The sequence below is a fragment of the Bos mutus genome, chromosome 4, assembly GCF_027580195.1.
Source record: "Bos mutus isolate GX-2022 chromosome 4, NWIPB_WYAK_1.1, whole genome shotgun sequence".
NCBI lineage: Eukaryota > Metazoa > Chordata > Mammalia > Artiodactyla > Bovidae > Bos > Bos mutus.
Genome location: NC_091620.1, coordinates 105,092,263 through 105,113,753, shown reverse-complemented (window position 1 = coordinate 105,113,753; position 21,491 = coordinate 105,092,263). Strand labels below are relative to the sequence as shown.

The window sequence follows — 21,491 nt, the reverse complement described above, 5'->3', positions numbered from 1 at the left end:
TTATAGGAACTTTTCCTGTGGCTGCTTTTAAGATTCTTCTTTTTATCATTCATTAGTTCTCATCATTTTCATTATGATATATATCTCTGTAGTTTTCTTTCTTTACATTTGTTTTGCTTGGGGTACAATGAGCCACATGGATTTGTGAGTATATAATCTTAAGCTTGGAAGTATTTGAATACTATTTCTTTAAATATTTTTTTCTGGAACCCCTTTTGCTGTGCCTTCAAGCTCACTGATCTTCACTTACATAATGTCTTAACATAGTCAGACATTCCATTAATTTTCCATTGGACATATTGTAATTTTTGTTCTACCTTTCGTATCTTCCATTTCTCTCCATATAATGTCTGTGTTTACCCCGACCTTAACTTTATGTATTACCTATGGTAGCTGTCTTACTGGCCTTGCTGCTGCTTCTAACATTTGTCATTCCTAGGTCTATTACTGTTGGTTGATTTTTCATTTTTTATGGCTTACATTGATATTTTCCTTACTATTATGGGTGACAGTTTTTTTATTAGATTTCTTATTGTGAGTTGTGGGGCTTTTCTTAATATTGTTTGAAATAGTATCAAATTGTGTTCTGACAAGGAGTTAAATTACTTGGAATCAGATCTTTGTGAAGTCTGCTTTTGAGTTTTGTTAAGGGCAGAGCAGCCTTTATCATAGTTCTTATTTTGCACTATTAAGACACTTTTTCTAAGGATTCTGCCTGATGTTCTATATATTATGGAGGAAAATTCTACTCCAATTGGTGGGAAAACAAACTCTTTCTCCTCTGTGACCTCCAGAATTTTTCTGCTTCTTCCTTTCCAGTGGTTCTTTTCCAAGCCTGGTAGTTTCCTCCCAGCACTCAAAGATTGGGGAACGCTCTGTAAAACTCCAGAGCTGTCTCTCAGATCAGCTCACTCCTGTTTGGCTGTTCTGTGTGTCTTAAAATTCTAGCTATCCTGGCTTATCTGATTTCTGACCTACATCTTTTCACCTGGGGAGAAGGTTGGGCCCTGTCTGGGTTCTTCCCTGCACAGTGGCTGGAGACTGCCTCCAGGCGGAAAGCTGGTGCAACAGTAGGTCTCACCTTTTTGTCTCTTTTCCCTCACAGGTCACAGATCTATTCTGCCTCATATCCAATGTCTTAAAACTGCCATATAATGTGTTTTGCCCAGTTTTCTAGTTTTCTCTCCTAGTCTGTCATGGCCAGAAGCAGAACTCCCCCAAAGGTATAATTTTTAAGGTAGAAAAAAAGTAAATTAGAGTTTACTGTCTATAGAAATTAAAGCATTTATTAATTACTTCAGGGCTCCAATGATAATTATTTTGTAATTTATCTTTGAAAGTGAAAGTCACTCAGTCGTGTCCAACTCTTTGCAACCGCATGGGCTATACAAGTCCATGGAATTCTCCAGGCCAGAATACTGCAGTGGGTGGCTGTTCCCTTCTCCAGGGGATCTTTACAACCCAGGGATTGAAACTAGGTCTCCCACATTACAAGTGGATTCTTTACCAGCTGAGCCACAAGGGAAGCCCAAGAATACCAGAGTGGGTAGCCTATCTCTTCTTCAGCAGACCTTCCCGACCAAGGAATCAAACTGGGGTCTCCTGCATTGCAGGCAGATTCTTTACCAACTGAGTTATCAGGGAAGCCCCCAAAATATGGAATGCTTCACGAATCTGCATGTCATAACTTTAATAGAGATAGTAGTTATCCTTTATAACCAACTCATTTCAAATGCCTTAATAATTTGCAATAACTTAGTCAGATATGTATGGTTAGAATGGTAAGTTATTAAGCCAATCAAGACACTTTCTAAACAGAGGAAGAGGAAGAAATGTCACAATAATTTCAAGTCCTCAAAAGAGCCAGAAATAATGGCTTTTCTCTTTTACTTTCAGACAGGCAAACTGTTTTTAAAAAGAAAGAAATCACTTACTTAATAAGTAGCGGTCACAGGTAACTTGAAGTTCCAGGTCAAGTGTGAACTGCTTCTTCAGTTCAGAAGGGGAAATACACATTTCATAATGAGACTGGACAAAGGCTGAGATTAAAAGTGTGGAGAAGTCTCTGCTTTCACTGTAATAAAATTCAGAATCAGCAATCACTTCACTTCTGTCTTTAGAAGGAAAAAGACCTGTTTCAATTTCCATCCTCCCCAGTTTTTCCTTTTTCTGATGTGATGTTGCTCTAACAGAGTGTAAGCCTTTCATAACACTGGAGCTGGCCCTAATGAAGAGGTCGTCAGAGAAAGCAACCTCTTACACGGAGTAGCTAACTCTTCATAAATTTTCAAATTGATTAAGCATATTCCATACTTAGAACTTACATTGGAAATTCTGCTTCAAAACAAAAATTCACATTTTGAGATCACTCCTCTGAAAAAGGAACATGACATTTTAATACACAAATACATATATACTCAAACATATATGTATTTATATACATACATATATGTTTGTGTTTACACACACAAACACATACCTTTTGCCCAGGAAGAAAATTCCACAAATTTCTGGTGTGGGTTAGTCAGTAATTTGCTTTCATTGATATAAGAATGGGAGAGGGGGTAGCAAAATGCAGTGGTAGATCTCCTCCTTTAAGTTTAGGGACAGCAGGTAACTTGTTGGGAATAGAGCAAGACTTTCCACCATTAGGGGTGATGGAGATTTTATGTCCAAAAGTAATTCCAACAAATCCCACATTCTGTAAACTGTCTCCATTCCCTCCAGACACACTTTGAGGCCAAGTACCCATAGATACTTACTTTTAAGTTGCTTTTCCATTATTTCCAACTTTTGTTGAAGAACGGCATTTTCCAATTACAGTAGAGATTTTTAAGATGGTCCAGTTCAGTTCACGTCATATCACGTTGCACTGTAACAGTTTGTAAATTTATCTCTGCTTTTTCCACATTACCTTCCAATTTTAAACCCGTGGGGCAAATGCTTCAAGTGTACCTTAATCCTCTCTTTACTGACTTTAATAGGCTGTAAAATAGTTTAAGATGAACCTCAAAAGGCTTGTCAGGATTCACCTGGTCCTCAAGCTCTGGAATTGTCCTGAGATAGCAAATGTACTTACAACAGTAACCGGAGATCACCCTTCCCTTCGGCTCTGAGCTAGGAATGATACATCTGATACTGAGAACTGGAGACAGTAAGAAATTCTGGGCATAGCCGATCATATGAACTCCCTCTACTGGGTTGAGAAATGCTCATATAGAAAGAACAGGGCCTCGGGCTGCCATCAGACCTGGATTCAAATTTTAGCATCCTTATTTGCTAGCTGGGACCATGAGCAAGATATTTAACCTGAGTCTTGGTTTCCTCATTTGTCACATGGGGTAAAATAGTATCTACATTAAGGGATGTGGGAAGGGTTTCACAGGATCATTCCTGGCGTGTAATACTCATATTTAATGAGTTCTGACTGGCTGAAGAACTCCAGGCTGGGGCAGGATTACTTGTCCCCCTCTTATTTGAAAGCAGCCCAGTAACACACCAGAGCAAGAGCTTGGCTAAGTAGCAAAGGATGGAGGAGGGGGTGATGAAAGTTAAGGAGCCTGTTGTAATCAGTCATCTTTCATTAACCTGAATTCCCCTTTCCCCATTCTGTGCGTCAGATGAATCGCATATACAGCGTGCTTGCCTGAGTCTGTTCCGAGAGCTTGAGTCTGTTTTTAAAATTTCCTTAAGAACTGCTCACAGCAAAATCAAGCATCTTCCAGGGGGCAGGAGCCCAGCCCAGCCCAGAAGAATCAACTCGGCGGTGGGCACCGGAGCCCTGGTGGCCAGACCAGTGTGCAAGGGGTGTGTCTGGGCCCTTGAAGGAGCAAACCTCAGACAGGCACAATTAGTGTGTCTTCTTAACTCTCCTTCTAAAGTTATTCGAGGGGACTGTGGTTTTGCCTTGAGCAAAACCCCCCTTACCAGCCGGGAATCTAAAAACAAACAACATTATTTTATTAGGTTACCCCAGCAGATGAAAGCAGAGTGTTCCATTTGGACTCTTTTTGGAGTCAATTAATGCATTAGCTAAAAACAAACCCTTCTGAAAGAGAGTCCCCGTTGTCTTCAGCAGCTTCTAAAGGAAAACTTGCCACCGTACTCCTACAGATGTCAGGCAGTGAAGAGCAGAGGAGTTCTAAGTCATTAACATTCATTGATGCTCATGTGCCTAATGGTACAAGCCTAATGTACCACTAACCTCAAAAGGATGATTTTTTAAGTCTATGTTTTTAACCATGACCAGGAAATTTAAAGATCATATAGTTTACATGAAAGTTCCTGATGACTCAGAGTAACCAGCTAATTGAAACCAATTTACATAGCTGTAGTTGCTTTAATAAAAGATGTACTTACGACTTCTAAAGTAACCGTGGAATACATCAGAATAGGGTTGTTTTAAGTTATGGTTTTAACTCCAGCCGCTAAAAACACTACTGAAAAGGCCTATAAAGTGGGAAAATGATAGAGATTACTGATTGGAAAAAAAAATTATCGAAACCCATCCATCCATCCATCCATCCATTCATCCGTCCATCCAAATGAAAAGAGCCTACTCAGAGTTCCAGGCACTGTGGAAGTAGCATCACCAGCACAGTTCTCATGGAGCCCAATCTGGGCTTTCAGGTTAAAGACTTCCACTGTTTTCAAGAAACAAGTGACAATGCTTTTTTCTGCCTCAGATCTTAAAACGTGCACCCCCATGCCCCCCACCCCCCACCCGTGGCCCTCACAGCGTGGAAAACAGAACTCTTTGGTGAGGGTTGGGTTGTTCCCAGAAGGTAAACCAAAGGCACCTCCCTCCCCGCCCCCACAAGGGGCTTCCCTAGTGGCTCAGATAGTAAACAATCTGCCTCCAATGCAGGAAACCAGGGTTCGGTCCCTGGGTCAGGAAGATCCCCAGGAGAAGGGAATGGCTACCCACTGCAGTACTCTTGCCTGGAGAATCCCGTGGACAGAGGAGCCTGGCGTGACTAACACTTTGAGGGCAGTACCATTTATGGAAAGAACATTTCACTGCTCTCACCAGGGAATGTGTCTTTTTAAAAATCTTTGGAAAAATCCCCATCCTGAAAGCGTTTGATGACCCTGAACTGAAAATGGGATTTCGCTCAGTGGCAAAGATACAAATTCATCCCCCACAAGGATGGCTTCTGCGGTAAAAGGCACATGACGACTCTTAGGGTTTATCTACAAGGTTGCTAAATGGGGCTACAAGACTGTCTACCAAATTCCATCGCCCGGAGATTTCCCTGTCTTTACCTGAAGAATTCCAGCGTGCCTTGTGGAATACCTAGTCCGGGGGGAGGTTACAAAGTTTCAAGGACAATTTGTTCCCAGTTTTTATTCCCTGCTCACTGAGTTATGTGCTGTTAAACATTTCCAGAAGACTGTCAAAATGTAAGCATCCTGAGGTTTACATCGGCCACACCATTAAACAACATAGAAGCAACAAAATTTTAAACATTGTTTTCCAGCAATGGTAAATATTTTCACTAAGTAAAAACTGAAGCTTGAAATGCAATAAGCATTTTAAATGACTCCTTTCTGTGCCAGGATTCTTATGTTCCCCTGTGCAACCCCGGCTGCTTGGGATTAAGGCAACCCCAGGGAGCACAGCGAATGGTTGTGGGTTATGAGGTGTAGCATGAGCTTGGCGACAGCATGCCACCCAGCCTCAAGAAACCCTGCCACGGCTGGAACCCAAGAATCAGCGTGTTCATTCTGTGGTCAGCTCCACATTTTTTCCCCTCCTAGAAAAAAAGTTGCTACACAAAAGTCAGGCCTCTCCCCCGCTCCCCCTCAAGCAATCAGGAGTGGACAGGGGCAGAGGGAGAGACTCCAGGGCTGGCGGGGCAGGGGGAGGCTGGCCCCCTTGGGTGGGCATTGCTCAGCTTTCAGTCCCTTGGCGAGGAGCAGGAAAAGAGCCACTGTAGAAACGGCGGCCACAGCGCTGCTGAGTATTGTGCTGTCACTTCAGGAAGAAGGAAAACCCAGAACAAATTTGACGTGGTTTTCACCGCACGGTGATTGCAGTCCTATTCAAGGATGTCACAGTCACACCACCCACTGAGCACAACTCAGAAGGAAATGGGGCCTCCTGTGTGTCTCCAGTCACTGCCTACCCCGGAACAGACTAAGCCAAGGATTTTAAAGAAACACCGCCATGTGGGCCTATCTCCTTGGCTTCCTGGTACCTCTCTGCTTTCTCCTTTACTAAAGAGCATCATTCTCAGCTCCAGGTAGGACTAAGGGAAGCCAAGACGCTCTCCCACAGATGCAACACCTCCTAAAGAAGCAAGCAGGAGGACTTCCCTGGTGGGCCAGTGGCTAAGGCTCTGAGCTCCCAATGCAGGGGGCCCAGGTTCGATCCCTGGTCAGGGAACTAGATCCCACATGCTGCAACTAAGACCCCAGAGCAGTCAAATAAATAAGCAAATATTAAAAAAGCAGCAAGCAGGGCAGTGCACCGCGTCTTGAGATCTGGGTCAGTATTTATACCTTGAAAATCTGATCTTCCATAAAATTTCAAGCAGTTGAAGAAAAGAAAGGTAAGGAGGCAGGGTTTACACTCAGGGGACTTTTCTCCACATTCAAAATAACAAAGCTTGAGTGCTGTGTTACTGTACCACCACCTAAATTTCTATGACGTATGTGGAATCTTGTGACTGGTCTTGGAGATTAAAATATAAATGTTGCTTGTCACACTGAGCAAGGGACTGGGGAGGGGGCAAGTTCAGGGAGACGGAGGGGATTCTCTTTGGTGTTTGCCAAACCAGAACCATGAGGGAGCCATGTATATATCTGTCCTATTTCTGGTGAGAATAACAAAGCTTTTGTTCACTGAAAAAAAAAAAACCCAAAAACACCACCACCAAAGCAGACTCACAGATGGTTTTTACACTTTCCCATTTTGAACAGTAACTCTGAATGTCAACCTGCTGACCTACCGCAAGACAGAAACTGAAAAACAGCTCTCTTCTGGAGGCAAATTTTGGAGACATAGGAAGTTCAAACTCAACTGACAATAAGTAACTCAGGAGCACAACTGCAGCCTTAGGAGCGCCCGAAATTCTGCTCAAGACTAACACCTTTCCCGGGGTCATCACAGTGTGGGTCCAATATGCTCAAAGGTGGCACACACGGTCCGTGGTTTTGGGATGAGGAAGAGTCAGAGAAGATCAGAAGACACCATGGCCATTTGGTGCCAGTTTTCATGCCCGACCTCCAGGGAAACTCGGTGTTAATTCTCACAGTAAGAGACTGCAGAGAGCGCTGAGGATGACTAGAGCAAGGGTCAGTCTGCTAGGGTCCTCACTCCTCACAGCCTCTCTCACACTGAACACTGGCGTACTGAAGACGTGGGTGCACATTACCCTGAGAGACCAGGGAGACAAACTGAGGCTGACATGAACCAGGCACCCTCAAAATGAGACTGCGACAGTCCAATCATGACCACTCTTGCAGTCATTTGCCACGTGACGTAACAAGAGCAAAAACACTCAGTAGCTTTAAAAATAGTTTATTTCCTTCCTCACAGACACACGAGCCTTCTGACCATTGTTCGAGGCACCACAAATTAAATAAAAATGCATATTACAATGCATTTTTCCATGATTCAAGATAAAGTGGATTTTAAAAGCAAATGGATGCCAACTACGGAGGGCTGGGAGGGGCGAGGGTAGGTATCAGTAACGGAGGGCACGCGTTTTTCTGCAGTGTTTACTGAAACAGGCGGTGGTCAGCACGTGTGCCTCCTACGAGCAGTCATTCCAAGCCAGGAGCGGGGCTGTGTCTCTGGGTTTCTCCATCCGTCGAGTGCAGAGCCAAGAGTACTTTCTCTAAAGTACAAAGACCTCCCCCCTGGTAGCCTGGGTACCAGTAACAGAATATGATTATTAAACATCTTCAATGTGGTTTTCATTACAAAACAACATGTTTCACATCAAAGCTTCATAATATAATCCAGAGTCAGAATTAGTATGCGTTTAGAATCTGAAGCCCGGCTGGCTATTTCTGATAATGTTTTTGTTTCTTCCAGTGTTTTTTTCTCTTTTTATAAAGATGCACCCAGTCTCCTGCACAGGAGCACTTGCTCGGAGCACCATGATTGCTTCTTAGCAGCTTCTTCTGGGCTGTCATCCTAATCTGAGGAGAATGGTTCTAATTCCTATTCAGACTTGCTTCTTCCTCCAGATCAGGTTAATGTTGGCCAAATCCCAGGAGATGTCAGGTACCAGCACAGGTTTGTGAGAAGAGGCCCAAAGAATAACTATGAATAATTTCACAATGATCTAGTTAGGAAAACACACAGAAAAAGGAATGATTTCACCTTATCAAAAGCCTCAACTTGAATTTAAACAGGAGATGGAAGTGACAGGGATGAAGTGTTTCCATTGGGATGGGGTGTTCTCTCCAACAGTCGCACCAGAGACGCAGCGATGGCCCGGTGGGTGCCAGGCCTCCTACGGGCCTCCACCCATGGCTTGTGAGGTAGATGCTGACGGCTTGAAGAGAGGTAGGTAAAGTCCAAATTTGTTTTCAATCCCTGCAAATGTTGCAACTGCCAGTTTGTAGCCCCCAACGTGATCAGGATTGGGAGCAGGCAGGGTGATCCTGGATTTAGGAACTGGCTCTGATCCCATGGGTTTCCTACAAGAAGGGAAAATAGAGTGAGAACCTGAGGGTTTTTGTTTAACTTGGTAAAAGCAACATTCAAAAACTGCTAACATCTGGATCATAGAGGAGTTGTGGAATTCTGGTTACTTGTATGTTCCTTTTGGAAATGAATCTGATAACATGATTTCAGTATTTTCCTACGTCTCTTCTACTTCATCACAGGGACTAAAAGGACATACCTTTCTGGATGACCACAGAGTATTAGAAGCAGCTGAAGTTTAGCAAGCTACTTACACTCCTCCGAAATCAATGTAGAACCATCGCTGGAGCAATTCATAGGTCAGCAAAGTCACACCAAACTGGGGGGAGGACCGAAACACACGAGCTTGGGGGGAGAATAGGAAGTAACGGACATGGGTTAAGATTTTAAAACTTCGCCTGATACCAAAGGTTTAATTAAGAGCAAATTATCTCCATACCGCCAGCCCCTTTCCACAAAGCTTTCGGGCCTTCCTCGCGCAGGATCTTCCGAAAGCAATCTATCACTCCGCTGTAAGTGGTCTGGCCAGCCCGGGCGGCCACCTGTAATCGCGTCTTGATGACATCAGCAGGGGTCACCAGTGAGGCTGCAGGCATACCTGCCAGAAAAGACAACACCTTTGCAGTCGGGTCACGCTCTCACTGCGTAAAAGCAACTGTGCCGTGCACTGCCGGCCGTGGAAAGAAAGCTAAGGCTGGGATCGAGCCAAAGGCCTGTTCGCTGTCGCCTCTGGGAAACGCAGCTGTGACTCTGGTCCGCAGGCTTGGAGGCTCCACCACACCTAATGGAGTACACGCCTCGCCTCTCCGTCCCCAGACCACCAACCTCCATCTGTCACGCTTATATTCTTACAGTCTCAGGAATTATAGATCAACACAGCTTCAAATGGTTGAAAACAAATGGAGAACGATTTTGGGGTTTTTTGTTGTTGTTGTTGTTTTACCTTTTTTTTTGCTTTCCTGTTGAAATCAGAGTTATTGGGTCTGATTTTTCAGAGGTGAAGCTTGTTATCCGTTTCCTCTTCCTGCTTCTCTGCGGCTGCTGGCAGTCAGCGGAGGTGCCTTCTCACACACATTCAACCACTCGCACCCTCCAAACCCTAACCTCTCCGGTTACACCAGAAAAGACTTTACTGATAGCTAAACAAACATTGTGTGTGTGTGTGTGTGTGTGTGTGTGTGTGTGTGTATGCATGTGTGAAGGGGGGGTGACCTGAGGGGGAGGCACCCACAGATAATACTTTAGGACTCCTCTTTCCTATGACTGACATCTCCCGAAAAAAATATCTGCCAGAAATCTTAAAATTTATACTGGCTGATAATCAATGAAAAAGAAAACAGCAACAACGACAACAACAAAACCCTCCCAGAATTACCAATGGGAAATTTTTCTACAGTCATTTTATCCAAACTGGGGCAGCCCATGTTTAGATTTTTTAAAAGCGAGACTGTACTCAGAAGACACTGTCTCTTATGGTTTTATTACTTTTCCATTATGAACCTATTCCAAACCAAATTGGTCAAATGCAGATGCATAAATCTCCTTTGCTTTTTTTAAGGCTTAATAATTCTGTAAGAATTTCGGTCCAAACCAACGTGGTCTGGCTCGCAGCTCCATCTCATCCTTCTAAGAGACAGCTTTAAAGTTACAGGGTGTGCGTGCGCGCCCGGGGGAATCCGCATAGTACACGTTTGCATTTGTATCGCTAAGCGGTGTCTTCTCTTCCATCTTTCCCAAGGCTCCTCAACCATTCATCTGAACGGTTTTTATGAAACACATGGCATCTTTGCATGTGAAAACGCTCGCTTTATATCCAGCGCTTCACTGGATAAGTCATACTGAATTTCCTATTAGCTTAGAGGAATTATTTTAACTTTAAGCCAGGAATTTATCCTCCAACATAATGGAAGGAAACATGAAAAATGCTTAGAAACCCACTGTGTTCACACCACCAATTTTGTTTCACTTCCTGGTTTAGAAAGAGTTTAGCAAGGCTGTCTGCTTTAGACATGTAATAAAATCCTTCTTACAAGGGTGGGCAGGCATGGCAGAGTGTGACTGTGAAAGACGCACAAGCAATAAAATGGGTAACAAGTTTCCTTCAGTTAGGGTAGTTTTCATAAATAGCTACTTGCTATGAAAAGAGAGAGAAGTACTGGGGAGGGCAGGGAGGAAAGACACTGATCAGTGGAATAAGAATGCTAAGGGAAACGTGTAAGATGTTTAATAAGCTGTCTGGCAAAACTGATTGGGGTGTGTGGGTGCGTGTGTGTGAAGTGGGGGCGGGTGCTGGAAACGGGGCAGCCTGCACAGGACTCTCATCCTCTCTACCACCAGCTCCCACCTCTCCCTGGAGGACAGCTGCTAGGGCTGCGGAGGGGCGGAGTACATCCCTGTGGACGGGATTTCTGGTGTGGAGACTTGCTAAATTCACCGGGAGAACAACATCAGGCTGCTCCACAGCTAGGCCGGGAAGGCAGCATTTACCAGGAAGAGCTTGGCTTCCGGACGTGTGTTGATTTGGGGGATCAGGGATGGAAAAGGCTCGAAGCAACTTTGCCTGGTTTCTTCCGGCTTGCTTAAGGATAAGATGACGCTGATCAAGAGGTCAAGTTTCCTCTGGTCCCAAAGATGGGAGAGCAAGAGGAGGCTAGGAAGCAGGGACGGGACCCACCTCACACCTGATGCTTCAGTGATGAGACACATGATGAGATCTTCGGACCGCGTACTATGTATGACAGGGATGTTCTCCAGCCAATCAAAAAAATGATAACTCTTTAAGGGGCTGCCCAGTAGCTAGACAGGAGAAGTTTGTTTACCACAAAAAGAAAGCATGATTGGCAAAATACAACTTTGGTACAAGGACATATTATTGTATAACACAGGGGATATAGCCAATATTTTACAATAATTACAAATGGAATATAACCTTTAAAAATTGTGAATCACTATGCTGTACGTATGAAACATATAATACTATATATAACCTGTGCCTCAAAAAAAAGACCCCAGCAAAGACCAATAAACATATCATAAGACCAAAAAAAAAAAAAAAACAAATCTGGGGGGAGTCAGCCTTAATTTTAACAAATATTCCATTAGTATTTGTAAAAAAAAAAAATTGCTTCTCTGTTTATGGGACACAAAAGTTAACAGCTATTTATTTGGGAATCAAGGTTAAGAGTTTGCCAAAATCCCTTTGCACCCTTATGTACATTATCTACATGATGTATCAGTTGCTAAGAAAAGCATAAAGATTTTCATTTAGAAAGAGAAAATATCACATTATCGTCATACTTCTAACTTGAGGTTTTATAAGACAACATTATGTCGATACTACAGTAAGGCTCCTTGGTGAATTTTATATAAGTGTGAAATACGCCTCTGTGCTTCTGAAAGCTGTGTTTAAACCCTGAATTCCATTCAGTTTGACATTAATATTGCTACACTTGCTAATCGTTGGTATTTGCCAGGTACATATTTTTCCATCCATTCTCTTTCCATCTTTCTATGTCACTGTTTTCTCAAACTTCAAATGACTAGATTTCCTTTCACAACTTAGCTAAAAGCGTTAGCTTCCACTGGGGGCACTGAAGGCATTCAGCGGTGGCTTGGAGGCGATTCCGCCATCCTGGGTTGGGGTTCCAGTTTTTATTTTCTCTGCTTCTAGGTGCTTCCCTTTTGATTTCACCCTTTCCTGACTCAGTTCAACTGAATAATGTGTTTGCTGCACAGGTGTGACAGTTCCAGTGTGTGCAACTGATAAGCCCTGACGTCTTCTCTGCAAGTTGAGGACCCGGCACCTCACCCGCCCCCCAGCTTTGTCTTCCTTTCTGTTGCCTGCCTCCCAGTGACCCTTCCTGGATAAAAAACACAAACCAAAGTGAGCAGTTATTCAGACCGACTCTAGGGTTTAACTTTGATTTGCTCAGTTTGGTACATCCCACATTCTCCTCTTTCTTAAATTCTCTTACATTCCTTTTGCGTCCCAGAGGTCTGTGGGGGTCCCTGAGCCCTGGCTGGGAGGGACCCCCTTGGGACTGGCACTCACTCCTGAAGGCGAGTGCACCCACTGGGAAGGAGACCAGTTCACGCCCTCCCTTCTGGTTGTGAGGGAACCTGGCACCATGGACAAGCGGCCAGCCTTCCATTACTGGTTTGTTTTCTGTCCTCTTTTCCTTATCCTTCTCCCTGGGTAAGTCCTACTAAACAGACGTTAGACCTCCTGGGCTCATCTTACATCTCTCTTAAATCTTCTATTATTTCTCATCTCTGTACTTGTGATCCATGTACAGTTGCTCAGTCATGTCCAACTCTTTGTGACCCCAAGGACCATAGCACGCTGGGCTCTTTCTGTCCATGGGATTTCCCAGGCAAGAATACTGGAGTGGGTTGCCATTTCCTGCTCCAGGGGATCTTCCTGACCCAGGGATCGAACGCACATCTCTGGCATTGCAGGCGGATTCTTCATCAGTGAGCCACCTGGGAAGCCCCATTTGTGATCCATATTCTAGAGGGTTTTGTTTCTTTTCTCCCACGCCTTTATTTCCCATGTGTCAAATCTGGTGTTTTTCTATGGACTTTTAATTCTAGCCATCTTTTCATTAACTTTCGAGAAAGCTTCCTGACTGGTTGTTTCTTTCAAATCTGAGGACCTTAATTATAGTTCTTAAAAGTTCTGCTCTGTTCCCTGAACAGCCTGCTTTCTCTGTCATTCTTCTACATACTTAGCTTATTGCTCCTTCTTGTCTGAGGACCCCTGGCTGTCTACTGGCATTCAAGTTCAAAGGCCAGGCTGATGAGTGCTGTGGACGGCTCCCACTGCACCTGGGTCAGCCTCACCCACAGGGCTGGTGACACAGGTTTTGTGAAATGGGTGAGGCCTGGCAACTGGACAGGAGTTAAAGATAGGCCTACAGGGCAGGGACCTTCCAAGTCCTGCACGTGGGATACTTCACGCTGGGCGTAGAAGGAATTATTTCCTACCCTTCTTTGGAAGAGATGCCATTAGTTCATTTCTCCCCCTCCCTGTGACTTTGGTAAAGGTCTGGAATTACCATAAACCTTGCCCTGGTCTCCGTTCTTTACAACTGCCCTCTCCAGGTAAGTGTTTCCTTTCTTTAGAACACAGCTCTAGGCTTTTAGCGGGGATTCAAATATTGCCTGAAGCTTCACATAAAAAGGAGAAGAGAGAGGAGCAAGCCAACCTTCCCGCAGTAAATGAAGTTCCTTAACTCGTGTTAACCATTTACCCTACAACCTCCCTCCCACACTCCAGGCATTTTATCCATTGTTCACTTGGAGGTTCAAATTATCTGGTTCTGATCTGACAATAAAGGACAGAAATGGTATGGACCTAACGGAAGCAGAAGATATTAAGAAGAGATGGCAAGAATACACAGAAGAACTGTACAAAAAAGATCTTCATGACCCAGATAACCACGATGGTGTGATCACTCACCTAGAGCCAGACATCCTGGAATGCAGTCAAGTGGGCCTTAGGAAGCATCATTATGAACAAAGCTAGTAGAGGAGATAGAATTCCAGTTGAGCTATTTCAAATCCTAAAAGATGATGCTGTGAAAGTGCTGTACTCAATAAGCCAGCAAATTTGGAAAACTCAGCAGTGGCCACAGGACTGGAAAAGGTCAGTTTTCATTCCAATCCCAAAGAAAGGTAATGCTCAAAATTCTCTAAGCTAGGCTTCAACAGTACATGAACCGTGAACTTCCAGGTGTTCAAGCTGGATTTAGAAAAGGCAGACAAACCAGAGAGCAATTGCCAACATCTGTTGGATCACTGAAAAAGTGAGAGAGTTCCAGAAAAACATCTACTTCTGCTTTATTGACTATGCCAAAGCCTTTGACTATGTGGATCGCAACAAACTGAGGAAAATTCTTAAAGAGATGGGAACACCAGACCACCTGACTTGCCTCCTGAGAAATCTGTATGCAGGTCAGAAAGCAACGGTTAGAACTGGACATGGAACAACAGACTGGTTCCAAATTGGGAAATGAGTACATCAAGGCTGTGTATTTTTACCTTGCTTATTTAATTTATATGCAGAGTACATCATGAGAAATCCTGGGCTGGATGAAGCACAAGCTGGAATCAAGACTGCCTGGAGAAATATCAATAACCTCAGTTATGCAGATGACACTTTGCTTTATGGCAGAAAGCGAAGAAGAACTAAAAAGCCTTTTGATGAAAGTGAAAGAGGAGAGTGAAAAAGTTGGCTTAAAACTCAACATTCAGAAAACTAAGATCATGGCAACCGGTCCCATCACTTCATGTCAAATAGATGGGGAAACAGTTCAGGTCACTTGCTGTTTCTGACTCTTTGCGACCCCATGGACTGCAGCACACCAGGCTTCCCTGTCCATCACCAACTCCCGGGGTTTACTCAGACTCATGTCTATTGAGCCGGTATGACATCCAACCATCTCATCCTCTGTCATCCCTTTCTCCTCCTGCCCTCAATCTTTCCCAGCATCAGGGTCTTTTCAAATGAGTCAGTTCTTCACATCAGGTGGCCAAAGTATTGGAGTTTCAGCTACAATATCAGTCCTTCCAATGAATATTCAGGACTAATCTCCTTTAGGATGGGCTGGTTGGATCTCCTTACAGTCCAAGGGACTCTCAAGAGTCTTCTCCAACACCACAGTTCAAAAGCATCAGTTCTTCAGCGCTCAGCTTTCTTCACAGTCCAACTCTCACATCCATACATGACTGACTACTGGAAAAACCATAGCCTTGACTAGATGGACCTTTGTCAGCAAAGTAATGTCTCTGTTTTTTAATATGCTGTCTAGGTTGGTCATGACTTTTCTTCCAAGGAGCAAGTGTCTTTTAATTTCATGGCTGTAGTCACCATCTACAGTGATGTTGGAGCCCCCCAAAATAAAGTCTGTCACTGTTTCCAGTTTCCCCATCTATTTGCCATGAAGTGATGGGACCAGATGCCATGATCTTAGTTTTCTGAATGTTGAGTTTTAAGCCAATTTTTTCACTCTCCTCTTTCACTTTCATCAAGAGGCTCTTTACTTCTTTGCTTTCTGCCATAAGGGTGGTGTCATCTGCATAGCTGAGGTTATTGATATTTCTCCGGGCAGTCTGGATTCCAGCTTGTGCTTCATCTAGCCCAGCATTTCTCATGATGTACTCCTCATATAAGTTAAATAAGCAGGGTGACAGTACACAGCCTTGATGTACTCCTTTCCCGATTGGAACCAGTCTGTTCCAAATCAGACTGGAAACAATTCAATGGAAACAGTGACAGACTTTATTTTCTGGGCTCCAAAATCACTGCAGATGGTGACTGAAGCCATGAAATTAAAAGACACTTGCTCCTTGGAAGAAAAGTTATAACCAACCTAGAAAGCATATTAAAAAGCAGAGACATTACTTTGCTGACAAAGTTCCGTGTAGTCAAAGCTATGGTTTTTCCAGTTGTCATGTATGGATGTGAGAGGTGGACTATAAAGAAAGCCGAGCACTAAAAATTGATGCTTTTGAACTGTGGTGTTGGAGAAGACTCTTGAGAGTCCCTTGGACAGCAAGGAGATCCAACCAGCCCATCCTAAAGGAGATCAGTCCTGAATATTCATTGGAAGGACTGATGTTGAAGCTGAAACTCCAATACTTTGGCTACTTGATGTGAAGAACTGACTCATTTGAAGAGACCCTGATGCTGGGAAAGATTGAAGGCAGAAGGAGAAAGGGACAACAGAGGATGAGATGGTTGGACGGCATCACCGACTCAATGGACATGAGTTTGTCAACTCCAGGAGTTGGTGATGGACAGGGAAGCCTAGTGTGCTGCAGTCCATGGGGTCGCAAAGAGTCGGACATGACTGAGCGACTGAACTGGACTGAGCGACTGAACTGAACTGATCTGACATTAATAAAAGCAGCTTCTCCTGCCTGTGTTTTGGGCTATGGCATTTTTTTGTTATTTCAAGTTTGGATTGGCTGTCTTCTGAAGGCTAGTACTAATAAGGATTTATGGAAACTATTTTCTAACATTTTAAGGTATCTGCGAGGCAAGATCGATGAACATGCTCAGTCCATTACCTTTATCCACCTTCTCTACTACTTGTTTTTTTTTAAGGATCTAAGAATTGCTTTAAATTATCCTAAGCTCTATGTCTACATAATTTAAAAATTGCTATATTTTATATAATTATGTGCCAATGGTACTTTTCTCCTAACTCAATTCTTCTAATACATTTGTGAAAGCATTGTGATCAGTCACACTCATAACTCTCCCGTATCTGTACTTTCAACAGCTGTTAAAGATATTTCTGAATTGCTACTTAAACTAATTAATTCAACGATCACAGGACCATCACTGCAGTCTGACTTGTTCCTCTACCTCAGCACTCTGAAATTAAGACCCTCTGGGATGAGCTGCTCTGTAATATTTGATAAGTATTAGATATCCTTCATTTGATATTATCCATAAAGCACTTTGAAATGCCCTTCTTTAATCAAAAAAGCAACACTTAATTAGAGTGAATTAGACCTTGGTTCCTTAATTTCAGGTCCCTGGCATCAACCCTCACCTTCTGACACGTGAAGCACTTTGGCTAATGAACATAAATTCAAACAGCCGTTAGTCTTAACCCAATCCTGTGAATTAAGAGAGATGTTCCCAGTATTTAAAGATCTTCCAAGTTTATAACCAGATATGCTAAGTCGCTTCAGTCGTGTCCGACTCTGTGCGACCCCATAGACGGCAGCCCACCAGGCTCCGCCATCCTGGGATTCTCCAGGCAAGAACACTCAAGTGGATTGCCATTTCCTTCTCCAATGCATGAAAGAGAAAGTGAAAGTCAAGTCGCTCAGTCGTGTCCAACTCTTAGCAACCCCACGGACTGCAGCCTACCAGGCTCCTCTGTCCATGGATTTTCCAGGCAAGAGTACTGGAGTGGGGTGCCACTGCCTTCTCCAATAACCAGATATACACAGACCCAAAAAACTGTAATATTCTCTACATTTTAAGATACCGACAACCACCTGTTATGTTAAAAAGTTGCATATTACTAAAGCAACCTAACTTTAAATCAAAACAAATTTTTTGGAGAAAGTCAGGTAATAATTACTGAATAACTAAAATTCCTGTCAAAACATAAAAGGGGAAAATCATATTCACTGAACCCAGATGGATCTTATGTATAATAGCATTGTCCAACAAAAAATATATGTAGCCTGTATAAGAGATCAACTGAAGTATAAAATATAAAAATTATATTTTGTATAAAAATGTTTATTCTGTCACATAAAAGTAGTACTGAGACATTTCTCATAATAAATAAGTTAGTGGTCAATTACTATTCCTTACAGCTTATTTTGAGATCAGATTCCCTCCTTTCTCTTAATGATAACAGAGATCACTTTGGCCTTGGAACCTACCTACTCCCCAGGCTTTGTGACTATGCACCCCATCAACATGTCCTCTCCCGATTCATTTTTAGGTATTTTAATTTGGATTTTCAGGTAAATAATCATTTTCAAATAATGACAGACTCATTTCTTCTAATACTTATGACTGTTACTTCCCTTTCACGTTTACCATATTGACTGGCACCTCCAAAACAAGGCTCAAAAACAGGGTAACCAAAACCTTCTTAATTTTAATGAGACTGGAGGTCATGACATTTGCCATGGCTTCTGATATTTGTTATGAAATTAAGGAAGTAGCTCAGTTCTCCTTACACAGTTGATACAGACTTGTGGAATATTCAAGATCATCAAGCTTTGTGGCTGATCTGTCCTTTCGAGAAAAACACCAATGACAACCTCTGTCTTACATATCACCCTGCCTTACAGGGAAGGGGAGGTGGACAGTAAGATGGAAGGAGTCCTTCCATGGTCACAGTGCAGCTCGCTCCCAAATGGGCCTCAGTGGTCTTCCCCTCCTGATGTTCTGACCTCTGCCTCTCTGTCATCTCCGTGACATCACAGAGGCTGATCAGAATGACCGATGGGACAGTGTGGAAATGAAGGGGTGCGACTGTTCATAAAGACACTGCAACTTCTGCTTTCTCTTCTTCTCTCCTACCCCTCCCTCATCTTGCTCTGGGGGAAGCCAGCGGCCGTGGCATGAGGACACCCAAGGAGCCACAGAGCAGCCACGTGGCAAGGAATCAATGGACCAGCCAAAGCCATGTGATTGAGCCATCCTGAAAATGCTTCCTCCACCCTGGCCAGGCCTTCTGGAGCCCTGGCTGACATCCCTACAACAGACTTGAGCTAGAGGGCACCCACAGAAGCTGCTCCTGACCCACAGATCCTGGCATAATAAACATATGTTGTTTTAAGCTGGTAAGTTTTGGCATAATGTGTTATGTGGTAACCAATAACTAATACAGATGGTATCTGGAGAACAACTCTGAAAGATGATAGGATGGTTAGAGGGCTAAAATAATAGCAGCATGGGGATATAAACCAGTATGCCTTTAAATAAATATATATATATATATATTTTTTTTTCACCAGCAAACTCATTTCAGAGAATTTATGTCTCCCAAAGAAATGATCTAAAACAGAGAAAAGTCTTATGTAAAGATGTTTAACAATATTATGTATTTACATTTTTTCTGAAAAAAGTTTATCATCTAAGATTGACGATGATGTAAGCATGCGGCAATTAAAATTTCGTTTACAAAGTTTTAAATTAAGAAAATTAATACTAGTACTGAACATTCAAAAATACTTAATAGAAAAAAATTAAAAAATAATAAAAATACTTATTATGTCCCAGGTTCTTTCCTGGATCTTTGTACCTATTAATTCACTTGATCTTCATAATAGTCTTATGAGACTAAGACTATTCATAGCTCCATCCATAGGTGGAGAAACAAACAGAGAGACATTAAGTAACTCATTTGGGTCACATAGCTTTCAGTGGGGAAACTGGAATTTGAACCTAGATAGCCTGAGCCCACAGCACCTGCCGTCTTTCATTTTGCCATGATGGTGACCAACGCTTCAGAAATGACAGTGAGTGAATAACATACCCACAGTGTGATCACAGCCCTGTTAAAAACCACCCAAGGGGCAGAAATGAGCAAAAATGTTAAATGATGATTATCTTAGGTTCATAGAATAATGGAGTTGTTGTTGTTTAGTCTCTAAATCGTGTCCCACTCTTTGGCGACCCCATGGACTGTAGCCCTCCAGGCTCCTCTATCCATGGGATTTTCCAGGCAAGAATACTGGAGTGGGGTGCCACTTTCTGCTCCAGGGGATCTTCCCAATGCAGGGATTGAACCCATGGCTCCTACACTGGCAGGTGGATTCTAAGTGGTATGCTAGTTTTCCCCAGTAGGTCCTACTGGTAAGCTGGTAAGTTTCTCACTTATTTTGGGTAAGTGATTTGAAATAAATGGTATTATAACCTTTGGGCTCAAAACATTATCATTTATACATCTGTAAATGACATATAAAGGAGACAGTGAGTCAATGTGGCCAAACAGGCATTAAAACTGGGAATTCTATGCTCTAGTTATAAAATCATGATTTTCTGATGTAGGTAGAGTAATCTCACTGTGGATTCATATAATAAGGCTTCCTGAACTGCCAGGTAAGGACAACCCTGCCTCATACAGTAATATCACCACCTTTGAAGAAAAACGATTAACCAAGAATTTAAGGCTTTGTCACCCTGCTTATTTAACATATATGCAGAGTACATCATGAGAAATGCTGGGCTGGAAGAAGCACAAGCTGGAATCAAGATTGCCGGGAGAAATATCAATAACCTCAGATATGCAGATGACACCACCCATATGGCAGAAAATGAAGAGGAACTAAAAATAAAAAGCTTCTTGATGAAGGTGAAAGAGGAGAGTGAAAAAGTTGGCTTAAAACTCAACATTCAGAAAACGAAGATCATGGCATCCGGTCCCATCACTTCATGGCAAATAGATGGGGAAACAGTGGAAACAGTGTCAGACTATTTTTTGGGGCTCCAAAATCACTGCAGATGGTGACTGCAGCCATGAAATTAAAAGACGCTTACTCCTTGGAAGGAAAGTCATGACCAACCTAGATAGCATATTGAAAAGCAGAGACATTACTTTGCCAACAAAGGTCCGTCTAGTCAAGGCTATGGTTTTTCCAGTGGTCATGTATGGATGTGAGACTTGGACTGTGAAGAAAGCTGAGCGCCAAAGAATTGACTGCTTTGAACTGTGGTGCTGGAGAAGACTCTTGAGAGTCCCTTGGACTGCAAGAAGATCCAACCAGTCCATTCTGAAGGAGATCAGCCCTGGGATTTATCTGGAAGGAAGGATGCTAAAGCTGAAACTCCAGTACTTTGGCCATCTCATGTGAAGAGTTGACTCATTGGAAAAGACCCTGATGCTGGGAGGGATTGGGGGCAGGAGGAGAAGGGGACGACAGAGGATGAGATGCCTGGACGGCATCACTGACTCGATGGACGTGAGTCTGAGTGAACTCTGGGAGTTGGTGATGGACAGGGAGGCCTGGCGTGCTGCGATTCATTGATTGCAAAGAGTCGGACACGACTGAGCGACTGAACTGAACTGAACTGGTGACTCGGATGGTAAAGAATCTGCCTGAAATGTAGGAGACCCGGGTTTGATCCCTGGGTCAGGAAGATCCCCTGGAGAAGGAAATGGCAACCCACTCCAGTATTCTTGCCTGGAGAATCCTATGGACAGAAGAGCCTAGTGGGCTATAGCCCAAGGGGTCGTGAAGAGTCAGACACAACTGAGCAACTAACGCCTTCACTTCGTGAGCTTGTGGCTCAGATGGTAAAGAATCTGCCTGCAATGCAGGAGACCTGGGTTCAAGATGGACA

The 21,491-nt window shown here is 43.2% G+C and overlaps 1 protein-coding gene across 3 annotated transcripts in view; it reads right to left on the bottom strand.

Annotated features, from left to right (window-relative positions):
- Positions 1 to 7,496: 7,496 nt before the first annotated feature.
- Positions 7,497 to 21,491, bottom strand: part of SLC25A13 (solute carrier family 25 member 13) — a 231,539-nt gene continuing 217,544 nt past the window's right edge. For 2 of the 3 annotated variants that reach the window (XM_070369817.1, XM_070369818.1), the window contains exons 16-18: positions 9,102 to 9,260; positions 8,917 to 9,007; positions 7,498 to 8,655 (exon numbers count right to left, since the gene is read on the bottom strand). In XM_070369817.1, coding sequence (XP_070225918.1) covers positions 8,469 to 8,655; positions 8,917 to 9,007; positions 9,102 to 9,260 — 437 coding nt within the window. In that variant the 3' untranslated portion in view covers positions 7,498 to 8,468. Of the gene's footprint in view, positions 8,656 to 8,916; positions 9,008 to 9,101; positions 9,261 to 21,491 lie in introns of all 3 variants that reach the window. The other variant, XM_070369819.1, reaches the window with a different exon arrangement.